At 40.8% G+C, this 13,211-nt stretch overlaps 1 protein-coding gene across 1 annotated transcript in view; it reads left to right on the forward strand.

Annotated features, from left to right (window-relative positions):
- LOC126089494 (apolipoprotein D-like) overlaps positions 1–12,929 on the forward strand; it is a 250,510-nt gene extending 237,581 nt beyond the window's left edge. The window contains exon 4 of the mRNA XM_049906914.1: positions 12,204–12,929. Coding sequence (XP_049762871.1) covers positions 12,204–12,340 — 137 coding nt within the window. The 3' untranslated portion in view covers positions 12,341–12,929. The remainder of the gene's footprint in view (positions 1–12,203) is intronic.
- The last annotated feature ends 282 nt before the right edge of the window (positions 12,930–13,211 follow it).

Consider the following 13,211-nt stretch of genomic DNA (forward strand, 5'->3'; position numbering starts at 1 on the left):
AAACATGTAAAAACAGAATGAGATTTTCACTCTGCAGTGGAGTGTGCGCTGATATGAAACTTCCTGGCAGATTAAAACTGTGTGCCCGACCGAGACTCGAACTCGGGACCTTTGCCTTTCGCGGGCAAGTGCTCTACCAACTGAGCTACCGAAGCACGACTCACGCCCGGTACTCACAGCCTTACTTCTGCCAGTACCTCGTCTCCTACCTTCCAAACTTTACAGAAGCTCTCCTGCGGTTCGCAGGAATATCCTTTCTTTCAGGAGTGCTAGTTCTGCAAGGTTCGCAGGAGAGCTTCTGTAAAGTTTGGAAGGTAGGAGACGAGATACTGACAGAAGTAAAGCTGTGAGGACCGGGCGTGAGCCGTGCTTCGGTAGCTCAGATGGTAGAGCACTTGCCCGCGAAAGGCAAAGGTCCCGAGTTCGAGTCTCGGTCGGGCACACAGTTTTAATCTGCCAGGAAGTTTCATATCAGCGCACACTTCGCTGCAGAGTGAAAATCTCATTCTGGAAACATCCCCCAGGCTGTGGCTAAGCCATGTCTCTGCAATATCCTTTCTTTCAGGAGTGCTAGTTCTGCAAGGTTCGCAGGAGAGCTTCTGTAAAGTTTGGAAGGTAGGAGACGAGGTACTGGCAGAAGTAAGGCTGTGAGTACCGGGCGTGAGTCGTGCTTCGGTAGCTCAGTTGGTAGAGCACTTGCCCGCGAAAGGCAAAGGTCCCGAGTTCGAGTCTCGGTCGGGCACACAGTTTTAATCTGCCAGGAAGTTTCATGTAAAAACAGTTCCAAGAATGATTTCCATTTGGTTTAAGGTCAACTACATAGATTTTAAAATTTTGAAATACTGGTAGAAAACTGTGTGCAAAATTCAACTAGAAAAATGTATTTAGTATGCTTCTGTAAACATTCATTCCTATTTTGTATGTACACCATCGATTATTCAGTGGGAGTTTACATGCTAACTACCTAACAATAATGATTAGTCTGTCCAGAAACATGCAAATTTCATTGTACTGATGCATTAAGTTTCTATTTCCAACACTGCTGCTCAGAGATGTAACATGCTGCTGTCAAATTGCCTATCAAAAACTGGTTTCATTAAGTCTCTGCGTATGTTACATTTTTATAATTGGGGAATGCAGCTTAAAGCATTACTGACCTGTTTTGGCAAAGATGGATTTACAATAATGATGTTTGTGTAAAAACTGAAACTGATGTCTAGTTATTCACTATGTTTTGATGTATACATTTTGACTACCAGGCACTGACTGACTGCTGCTATGTATGCAATACCTATTTTAGGATGTGGGTATTACATAAATTCAACATGGTAAAATACAGTACTTCTACATTTTATTAACATAAAATATCAACAAAAATAACCAATTTTTGAAAATATAAGTAACTGAATAGATAAAAAATCTACTCACTAAGCAGCAGCAGGAGAACACACAAATAACAGCTAGTACAGGGAGCTAGCTTTTTAGCTGCTGCCCCTTCTTCTGGCAGAAGGGTAGAATGGGAAGGAAGAGGGATGAAGGAAAAGGTCTGGTGAGGTTTAGGAAAAGGGGTAGAGTTTGGAAAAGTCACCCTTAACCTCGGGTCAGGGGACACTTACCAGACAGGAAGAGAAGGAAAGGGCAATTGTTGGGGGCCCCCCAACAATCGGTCTTTGCCTCTCATCACATCCAGTAAGTCTCCCCTGACCCGGGCCTCTAAATGACTTTTCTGCACTCTATCCCTTTTCCTAAACCTCACCAGCCCTTTTTGTTTAGCCCCTTCCTTTCCCTTGAACTATAACTATGAGTTATTGTGATCATTTCTCAGTTTTGGTTACTGATAATAACTTGATACCAGTGCCTATGAGTTTATTTTGTACACTGCAGCACTGAAGATGATCACTATGTGATTGAAAATCGATTTTGCTGTCAACAAACCATCAATATTATGGCAAACGCTGACCTACCTTTTAATTTCGTTTTTGACCTCCTCCACAACTTGTCTCAACCTGGAGTAAGCCCGACACTGAAACTCATAACTATGGGAAATTCCCCATCCAGAATGGCCATTTTCAACATATCCACACAGACTTGGTGGGGCCACTCCCAAATTCAAATGGATACAAGTACATCTTGTCAGCCACAACAGGACAACTCAGTGGGTGGAGGCCACACCTCTGACTCATATCTTGGCAGACACTGTCGCCTGAGCTTCCATCACACTGTCGATTGCATGCTTCGGCTGACTACAGTCCCTGACACCTGACCAGGGCCAGTAGTTTGAGTTGGCCCTGTACTCTGAGCTCTGCCACCTCTTTGTGTGCCACCCATCCCACATGAAGGACTACCATCCTCAATCCAATGGACTTGTGGAAAGGTGGACTGGGGAGTTCGTGTTGTAGTACCACTCCAATCGCCCAGTCACTTACATCAGCCATTATAACCACATGGGCATCTGGTGATGGGTGGTGCTCTGAGTGAGCTCGACTTTCATATTCTTGAAAGCTGCTTGCATATGAGGAGTTCAAGTGAGCTTACATTTGCCCAGCATGTTCATTCTGTGGAGTGAAGTAGCAGAAGAAGTGTTTCTGCAGCATGGGGGATGTGTTGTCGGTAAAAATTAATTGCCCCAATAAAACGATGCAACTCTTGATATTCCATTGGAGGTGGTAGGTTAAGGATTTGCTCTATCTTTTCTGGGGTGGGGTGGAAGCCCACAGCATTGACAAAGTGGCCTATGAATGTAACACATTTTTGTCAGAGTTGGCATTTGTTCTCATTGACCATAACACCATGCTCTGCAAGTTTGTTGACTACCACCTGAAGGTGTTTCTCAAGATCTTGAGCTGTTTGTGAAAAGATAATTACATCATACAAGTAACAGTAACAAAAGGGCATGGTAAAAAACAAGCCGTTAATGAATTGTTGACAAGTCTGGGCTGCATTCTTTAGTCTTAAGGGCATAAAGAGGAATTCAAAAAGGCCAAATGGTGTAATTATTGCTGTCTTTCAGATGTCCCCCATGGCCGTTGGGATCTGCAAATAATCTCTTTTGCAGTCAGTCACACTAAAGATGGTTGCCACAGCCAGTTTCTGGGAGAAATCCTGAATATTGGGCACGGGTAACTATCTGCGATGGTGCGGGCATTCAAATGTCTATACTTTCTGCACGGGTGCCACGTTTTATCTTTTTTCATTCTCATAATTATCATTGAGGCCCATGCACTGTCTGATGGCCTGATGGTTTCCTCACATAACAATTCACAGTTGCAGCCTTGGCCATCTTTAGTTTGTGATGGCTAGGCAGAGGGGCTGGCATTGGACTGGTGGACCGAGGGTAGTGTTAATTCTGCCGTGCAGATTGAGGCACCATGTCACGGATTGTGTGGCCTCTCCCACCTGAGGTTTGAGTCCTCCCTCAGGCATGGGTGTGTGTGTGTGCTGTTCTTAGCATAAGTTAATTTAAGTTAGATTAAGTAGTGTGTAAGTCTAAGGTCTGATGACCTCAGAAGTTTGGTCCCTTAGGATTTCACACACACATGAAAAACCTCCAAGGACCAGGGGTGTGGTTGTCCAGTTGAACTGTGGTAGAGGCCATGCCTATCATGAGAATCACTGAGTCGTTCACAGCGCGTAATTGTATAGCAGATGATGTACATTTTCCAGGTGCCAGCTGAGATGGCAGCATGCTAATGTCAGTGCCCGTGTCAACTAGGAAGTACTCTGTAAGATAGTTGTCATAGACGAAGTGCCGTGTGCCATTAGAATATAGACCAAAGACATGATGAGTGTTGTCATGTTTTGTAGCAAGAGGGCTGAAGCAGGGCAGTGACCTGATGTGCCTGTGTCAGGCTGCTGTACTGGTTTGGGTAGCTGCAGGGTGAATGACAGTGAGGCATCGGTACCGAAGCATGCTTGGAACCAGCAGGGGCATTGTGGACAAGCAGGCGCAGTGTCATTGGTGGGTGAGTTGTTGTGACAGTTACACGTGGGTCAACAGCCAGGCATGAATGCAGCAGTTGATTGTTAACATTCTGCTACAAATTTGGCACCTGGGTCCATCATTGTATCTGATTGTTGGTACCTCACAGCAGCAGGATCTTGTGAGGCTGCTGCAGGCACAGCATCCAAGGGCTCAGCTGTGATTGGACCAGCTTGGCAACTGTTGGTTGACTGGGCACTGCACAGTGAGTACTGCATGGTGGTCACCATGGGTGTGGCTGGTGTGCAGGCTGGTCCGAGCTGGCTGTAGATGCAACCGGTGTTGACGTTGGTGCCGGAGCCAATGTGGGTGCTCATCAAGGCATGATGCATGAGGCCAAGCATCTGGTTGGCAAGGCATAATTGGGTTACCAGCAGTTTGTCCTCATGCATTAGTATGGCCGCCTGTATATTTTCAGGCAGCTTGAGAAACCATAGTGGCCAGAGAGCACGATCTGGTAAAAGGTTTGTGACAATTCGGAGTCATAACCTGTGCCAGAGTACTGACTGGATCTTGTGGCCCAGCGACAGCTTGGTGATGGCTAGATGGAGTTGTTGTTCCAGTGAAAGCAACAGGCACTATAGTGTGAGCTTCTTCATAGTCTTGTATCAGTCAGTGGTTGGTGCTTGCAATAGGAAGTTACTGATAAGATCAGTGTTGGTGTGGAGGGGGTTCAAAAGCACTGAAAACTTGTCCCGGTCATATGTGATCCCAGCTGACAAAATCATGCACTCGCAGAGTGCAGATCATACTTGCAGAGAATCAACTTGTAGCGGTGGCAGATAGAACTTTGTGTGTGGCTGCTGGTAATCTGCCTAGTTGCAAGGGGCCAGTACCAGTATGAAGTTTTTGTAATCAAGCGAAGTACATGGTGGAGGTTTGTGAACACTGTCTGGTGGCACTGATAGAAGCGTCAGCTGGCATTGTGGTGTGGTAGTCATGGTAGGAGTGTCAGGAATGCAAATGTCATGACTGATTATCACAGGACACAGCATGAGTGTTGCAGCTGGTGCATTGGCATAATGGAGGATGGCATCACTGTAGGGTACCGAGGAATGTGGCATGGTGGTTGAGTCCTAGTTGGTGGCAATCATGGAAGATGGCACATTGGTGTAGGTCACCCAAAGTGGAGGCTGTTGTAGGCACTCCTGGTGTTCCCATAGTGTGTGAGTCGTAGTTGCGGTCAGGCTCACTGTATTGATATGTTGTGGTCACGAGGTGTGAAAAGCCTGCACAGTTGCAGGTAGACATGGTGTGGCTGTTTGTTGAGTGATGGCAAATGGCAGGTGTGGACCAGAGCATGGCACGGCTTTTGTCAGTGTGACATCGTTGTGATGGCATGATGCAGGTCACGGCATGGCTGTAACAACTGTGACATCACCCAGGTGATGTACAGTATCACACAGAACATAAAGTTTAGGTGTAGGCCATGGAAAAACATGGTATGGAACATGTAGGACATATTTGTCCACAGTAACCCGTAAATATTGGTTCTCTGCAGTGGAAGACAGTCGTATATGGTGGCAATTGTTTGTCAACAACTGTGATGCTCTGGAGGAAGTCCATAATTTAGTATGTTGCACATGGAATTTTGATACAAACTGTGTCATTAGAATGAAAATGAGTGTGGTGTAGTTCATAAACACTGTCACTGATCAGTATATTAGTAACACTGGTCAGTCGGTAGGTGCGGATTGGTGGCAGGCAGTCATTGTTCACCGTGTGTGGTTACTGTTGATGTAACACAGTTAATTAAGGGAGTGGCAGGCTTCGTCTTGCCACCTTCACTGATAACATCATACTTTACAATTTAGTGTGTTCGCCCATTCGGCGAGAGCTAAAGATGCCCCGGCTGGGCAGTTGTTGAAACTATGGAAACATTGTCAACTGTTCGAGAACCACAGTTGCATTGGTTATATCATCTTGGAATTGACAGAACACCAAATAGATGCACAAATAAATCATCTGTGAAGATTCCGGGTGATGAAGCACCATTGTGGGGTGTATTCTTCATTGCATGAAGTTTGTATCCCATAGCGATTGGCAGCATGCCAATGTGAGTATAGCTCAGTATTTCATGACACAGTTGAAAAGAAAATAATGGGGTCACCACTGTAGGCAGTGGGGAGTGGACATGGTAATTCTGATGATAAATAATCATTCGCACTCCCATCAATTACTAGGAATGCTTTTATTCTTGCAGCTTATATTCAATGTGTGTAGCATAGAACACGTGCTGCAGAGAACTGGTCTGGCAAAGACACAGTTGTTCTTTCTGCAGTAGGGCAGTGAGCAATATTATTGGGAAGGGGGGGGGGGAGGAGTCAGTGGCTCATGTCCCCACATGTATTTTATACATGAATGACATGGGCAGAAATCTAATTAGCTATCTTAAAGTAACAGAAAAACATAAAATTGTGTCTGTAGGCAATATCTCAAAATTTTTTGATAAACACAAGACGTAACTTGTGACTGCTGTGCAAAATGGCAAGTAGAATTTATGAGGAAGAGATTAATGTAAATAGTGTGAGTATTAAGGATAGTATGTTAGCAAAGGAGGAATGGTATTGTACCCTTGGACACATATATCTGAATGATCTGGATACATTGTGTAAACATCAGTTAACAGATGGATTTTGAACAAAGTTAGCATCAGTTTGTGAAGTGTAAAGTTTGTATTGAAAGTAAAATGTGAGTGAATGAGTTTTAAGAAGTAAACTTGATTATTGCCTTTACATACTGAACTGCAAATTATGTGATCTATACAACTGTGAGGCCCGAGTTTCTCCCAGTCTACATGACATTCCAGCAACTTATGGGGATGCAACTGGGTAACCTCATTGACAACTGTCAATATTTTGAAACGTGAGCACCCACAAGTAAGAACTGTGCAAGGGAATTTAAAACCTCAGTTTAAAGATTGATCTCTCTCTCTCTCTCTCTCTCTCTCTCTGTCAACAGCAGTGTCACCATAACCAAAGGTGACCAATGTCAGCAGTTCCTGATAGTGAAAATACTGAAAAATTAACGTTAAGGTGAGGTAACATTACAATTGTTTCCATCAAAAAACAGAGGGGCAAAGTTAATGCTACCTCATCTGTTGTTTAGTAATTTTCGCTATCGATAGTCACGTGTTGACATGTTGGTGGTTGTTGACGATTTTATCCAGCTGCATTCCCTTAAGTTATTTGAACCTATATAATTGTGTTTGTTGATGGTTTTCTAATTTGTGGTAAAAGTAAGAGGAAAATTCAAGAAATCACACTCTTCTTCAAGTGATTTCAAATGAGATCTTGGGATAAATATTGGCTACAGTTATGCAGAGAAAGTAATGATTCTTAGTTAGGAATGCTATGATGAATCTCTAGCTATGAAATATCAGATTGAACATTCAAAGGCTTACAGTGTACCAATGGTAGTTAATTTGAAATTACAACCAGCACAAGGTGCAAGTCATGAGATTAAATGCAGAAACTTGATAGGTGCTCTCCCACACATTGGCTCAAGAACACGACCAGATATAAGCTACAGTGTAAACTATTTGAATAGATTTCAAAATTATGATTACTGAAAGTGAATGCTGAAATATTTGTATTAAACAAAAGCTTTGAAGTTAACTTATGGAAGGGCTGAAACTATTGATCTCTTATGTTGTTTTGTAGATACAGATTAGGCATGTGATTGTCTAGATTGTAAGTCTACATCAGTGTAAGTAGTTAGATACAGGCATACAAATGATTAGAGTTTCAGAAAAACTGGATGATTTATTCAAGAGAAAGAGCTTCACATATTGAACAAATCAATAATGTGTGGTCCATCTCTGGCCATTATAAAAGCAGCTATTTGGCTTCACATTGATTGATAGAGCAATTAAAAATCATCCTGAGGAATATCATGCCAGATTCTGCCAATTGGTGCATTAGATAATTAAAGCCCTGAGCTGGTTGTAGGGCATGTTCTCAACTGTGGAGAGACATTAGTGTTTGGCAAGCATGTAGACAAGCAGCAGAAACTTATGTGGGTGTACATTATGTTGCTGAAATGTAAGTTCAGGATGGCTTGCCATGAAGGACAACAAAACAGGGCATAGAATATCATTGACATTCTGATGTGCTGTAAGGCTGCTGTAGGTACAACCAAAGGGGTCCTGATGTGAAATGAAATGGCACCTGAGACGTCACTCCTGGTTGTTGGATCCTGTGGAGGGTGACAGTCAGGTTGGTTTCCCATCTCTGTCAGGGGTGTCTCCAGACACATCTTCACTTCTCACTGGGGCTCAGCTCAAAGCAGGACTCAACACTGAAGATAAATCTGCTCCAGTCAATGCGATTCCAGGCCAAATGTGCCAAACACTACATGAAATGGTCTTTTTGGTGTACAGAGGTCAATTGTAGTTGGTGCAAGGGACACTGTGATCTCAGTCCCCCCTTTCTGAGAGCCACCTATTAATGTCCTTGTGATTACCGAAACATGGATTGCACATTGGACTGATGATAATGATAAACCCAGGGCTCTGAGTGCCTCTTTGACAATTGCTCAGCTGACATGTCCCCTGTTTACTATCCTTGCCAGCTGCTCAATGAAACTGCTTGCAATGTCACACATTCATCCATTGATCACCAAAGTCTACAACTTTGCATTTTCCATTGATACCTGAATGAACATCAATCTGTAACCAGTTTGCATAACTCCTCATTTCTTCCTTCTTCTTCTTTCTTTTTGTCTTTGAGTGCATTTTTTGGAAATCTAAGAAATGAGGAAGTGTTGCAAAATCTTCTACTTTCCCCGAGTATGAAGCATTGTCAAATACTGTCACTGAGATTAATTAATACTAAATATTTTTATGCAAATTGTGATGAGGTTGTTAAAGTATATGAAGAAAACTCAGTGGCAGTCATTATTCATAGATATGGTAACTTTAAAAAATTCAAAGTACGCTGAAGTACACTACCATTTTGTGAGTGAATGTTATAGGAACAGAATTATCAACATTTGTAAAGTAAATCCAGAAAACAAAGTAGCAGACATTTTGCCCAGTCTTTGATTAAGGATAAATCTGTAATATTTTGAGAGATGTTGAATGTAATTTGACTCTGATATAAAGGTAAGGAGGTCTGTTGAAATGTGGTAAGTTTATATTGATGACATCGACAGTGTTGAAGGCTCTCAATGAAATGTGTACATGTATGTACAATAGCCAGTGCCATACTCTGAATGTGTTCACTGTGTAAAGAGAGATGTAAATTGTATTTAACTTTTTGTTAATAAATTTTGTTAGAAGTTGAAAATATTGTTCACCTCTAAACTTAGCATAACCTGCAGAGCCAAAACTAGTTTCCTGAGTGCCATTTGATCATTTATGACTATGAAAATGAATTACTAACACTACAACTCTTAGTATCCATGTATCCAAAGTACAACTGGTGCCACTGAACAAAGTCGTTGAGTGTGTTGCAGTTTTTTCCTCGGCAATGTATTTGAATCACTTCCATTTGTCCAATTGCTCTGAGATCCTTCATATTGTACCTGTGTAGTCCCAGTGATGATACAGTTACCTGATGCAAGGACTATAAGCTGATGCTGGATGCAGGATTATCCAGCTCGGCCACTCCCTGCCATCCCGCACATCTGTACTGCCTGCTGCCATGGCCCTTTCTGTCCCCCTCATGCTGAACCACTGTTTCAAATAAACTAGGTCAATCTTAAAAACAATAATTTTTTAGCAGAGATGAGTTATGAATATTTCTTTAGTTTCCTGTCCTTTTTGCGTGTGCCTGGCAATGAATTGATGGTTCTGGTTTTTTGGTGAGTGGTAGTCTTTACTCCTAAAGTATTTACATTCTTTAAATAAAGTGTATCCATATGGATTAAATATACTGTTGTCATGAGAAGTTGATAAACTATACTGTGAATAATGAAATTTAATGAAATACTACATGAATGAGGATTTGGCAATTGTGTATACACAAGGTACATGCATTACTTCTAGATATACTGGAAAAGGAATATCTGCATAGGATTATAACAGCTGGAGTCATACCATCTTGCTACATCTCAGGTCATATCTCACAATATAGTAAAAGTACTTTTAATGATACACAACAGTTGATTGCTTGTGTCAGTTTAGAAGCTGAAAGCAGCTCTTTCAATTAACTTTTATTCAATTACAATACATTATATTTTGGTGTCCATATGTCTATATACTTGTTTGCAAAAGCGCTGGGAAGCATTACTTAAAGATCTCTTGCAATATAAAGTCACTTTTATTTTAAAAAAACACTAAATTTTCAACATTTGTCCAACTGTAAGAATTGAAGTTTCTTATCTTAGTACTCGCGGGAGGTGTGACGAGAGTGTGTAACAACTATAGAAATTACAATTACATAATTTTTCAAAACAAATTATTGTGACACTACAAACTGAAGTCACAGAAAGGAAAAGTTACTAAATCCAAAAACAACAATGTAGGAAAAGATATATTGCTACTTACTGTAAAGATGACACATTAAGTTGCAGACAGGGACAATTAAGACACTTACACATAAGTTTCCCGACGCAGCCTTCATCAGAAAATGAAAGACGAATACACACCATTCATTCACAGAAGTAAGTACACCTTACACACACATGATCAGCAGCTCTGGCAGCTTGGACTACAAACAAGCAGTCAAAATAATATTAAAATTACACCTTTTCAAATTGTTTAAAATTCTAGTGTTCTTCTGATTCATACTTGTTTCTTGTCTCACAAACTTTTTATCTTTTTCTGGCCTAAAGATCTGTTTATTCTGTTTGTTGCTATTCCTCAAACAATGGTTCTTGTCATATCATCCAGTAAACAGTCACTTATGAATGGATGAATTGTGAAAAGTCCAGGGTGGTCAAAAAGTAAATGTTACAAGGATAAGACATCATTCATCTTTATGAAATGCTGAGTTCATGCAGGTGCAGAAAAGAATACATCTGTGTAGTATCAAGCTGTCATGTTCAGATCAGCATGATCGCAGACACAGCTTCAGGGCCACAACAGAAAGTTGATGATAAATTTAAATGTCATGTGACTAGGGCCTCCTATCAGGTAGACTGTTCGTGGGATGCAAGTCTTTCAATTTGACACCTCTTCAGCGATTTGCACATCAGTGTTGATTAGGACAACACAACACCCAGTCCCTGAGTGGAGACAAATCTCCAACCCAGCTGGGAATCGAATCCAGGCCCTTAGGATTGACAGTCTGTCGCTCTGACCACTCAACTACTGGAGGCGGACAAGTTGAAGATAAATACTAAGGATTCATTTGTTCAGTCATGTACCTTTTACATTCTGTGGATGTCATCATGATGGACAGTAAGCAGGGATGTGAATGGTTCAAGATCTATGTTAACAAAGAGAAGCAATTGTTAGAAACTAATTCTGTATAATTTGTTGATAGTTAACTATCGTGGAATTGTTATTTATTGTTTGTACTAATTTAAAGAGTGAGAAGAGAGGAAAGGTGCAAGGAGAGAGGGACAGGAAGAAATCACAAAAAGCTCCAGTAATCAATGAGAACCAGAACAAACCCATATGCAAGATCTTGTAGACAGAGTTGCAGGATGTGGAGAGTGAACCAGAAGAGAATTGTTTGTTGCCCTGCTAAGCAGTATAGTTACTGCCTGTTGAGAGCTTGTGATATTACTTGTACATCTAGATAGGAACTGAATAGACATTGGGATTATTTGTCTATAAGCTCTGTGATTGTAAGTGAGAGATTTTTGGTGTAGAATATGTTCTTGAAGTGGAAGTACCATTAGTGGTTGTCTGATTGAGAAAAACATATTCTGCAACCACCAGAAATAGTCAGGCCAGTTTTGAGGATGGTGTACTGTAAAGTAGAAGAGATCCCTGTGTCCTCTTGTGCGTTCGTCGCATTCTGAAACCACCAGAAATAATTAGATCAGTGTTGAGGATGGTGTACTTTAAAGTATAGGAGATCCCTGCGCCCTCTTTTGCTCTTCTCAGTGTACAATCTAGATCACTACTTATGTTCCTGACATCAGTGTCTCAGTTTAAAATAACTACTGTTCTGTGAACTTAGTAATAACTGAAGTATATATAGTCAATAAAGAACTGACAATTGTTTTTACATTGATATGGCTATTGGCTCCAGTCTACACACAGTTAGCAAGAGTTAGTTTTTAATGCTGTTTTCCAGTCATATTATTAAAGTACTCTTGTATTTTTCAGATTTGGTTTGGGTGCTGGGAAGGAAGAAAGAACTTCCAGTGGAAGTCCGAGCCCAAGTGTACAACAAACTTGTTGAACTTGGTATTGATACTGAAAGGCTCACACTATCACGTCAAAGGAATTGCCCTGTCTTTTAACTGCTTGGTGTTCTCCCTCAAGGAGTGAGAATCTACAGCAGATAACTCATACAGACATTTCCCAAGTGAAACATTGAGAAGTGGTACATTTAGCCAAGTAAAAACCCACGAAATGGCATCTAGAGATGTTACTCCAAAACTCTAAGATGAAATGCAGGATCTTTACGATCACAACACTAATATGGAGTGACAAGGCAGTGATGTGAACTTACACAATTGGCATATGGACTTCTTTCCATCAACATAAATTCATTTCCATAGTGCACATTCATTTACAAAATGTGTTTAACTTGAACGTTCTCATTGCACAAACTTACTCTGTTAGTGACATTCAAAATATTTTATTTATTTAAGTAACTCAAGGCTTTGAGATTGTGTATGCACAGTCTTATAGTTGTTGTCAACAGTACTTGTGTATGAAGAGACTGTGCTTGGATAAGGATTTTCATCTCTTTTATATACTTAATACTTTCCTTTGTGTCAGTATTGTAAAAGTGACAGGCTGATATATTTTAATGATGTGTACTTCATCAGTGTATGATGAAATGCCTCATCTGAGTAAAATGTAAATCATTTTTTGATATTAAAAAATAAAAATTAATTACTGAAAAAAGGGTGTAAATTTCTTCCTCATTAAACCTCATTATTTGGCAAAACAAACCTTTTAAAAAGAAGAGAAGTTATAAACTCTCCAGTTCATAGTGTTTGTAGGCCCATATAGAAATTTTTATGAAAGAAACTACTGCAGCTTCATAGTTTCTATGGCTCATATATTTCTACTGCAAATAATTATGAATAAAATGGAAGCTCCTCTGGAGAAGTATTTATTTTCAGATTATTCCTTTATTGGTCCCATAGATTATGATTTGGT

This window comes from Schistocerca cancellata, chromosome 1 (assembly GCF_023864275.1).
Source record: "Schistocerca cancellata isolate TAMUIC-IGC-003103 chromosome 1, iqSchCanc2.1, whole genome shotgun sequence".
Taxonomy (NCBI): Eukaryota; Metazoa; Arthropoda; class Insecta; order Orthoptera; family Acrididae; genus Schistocerca; species Schistocerca cancellata.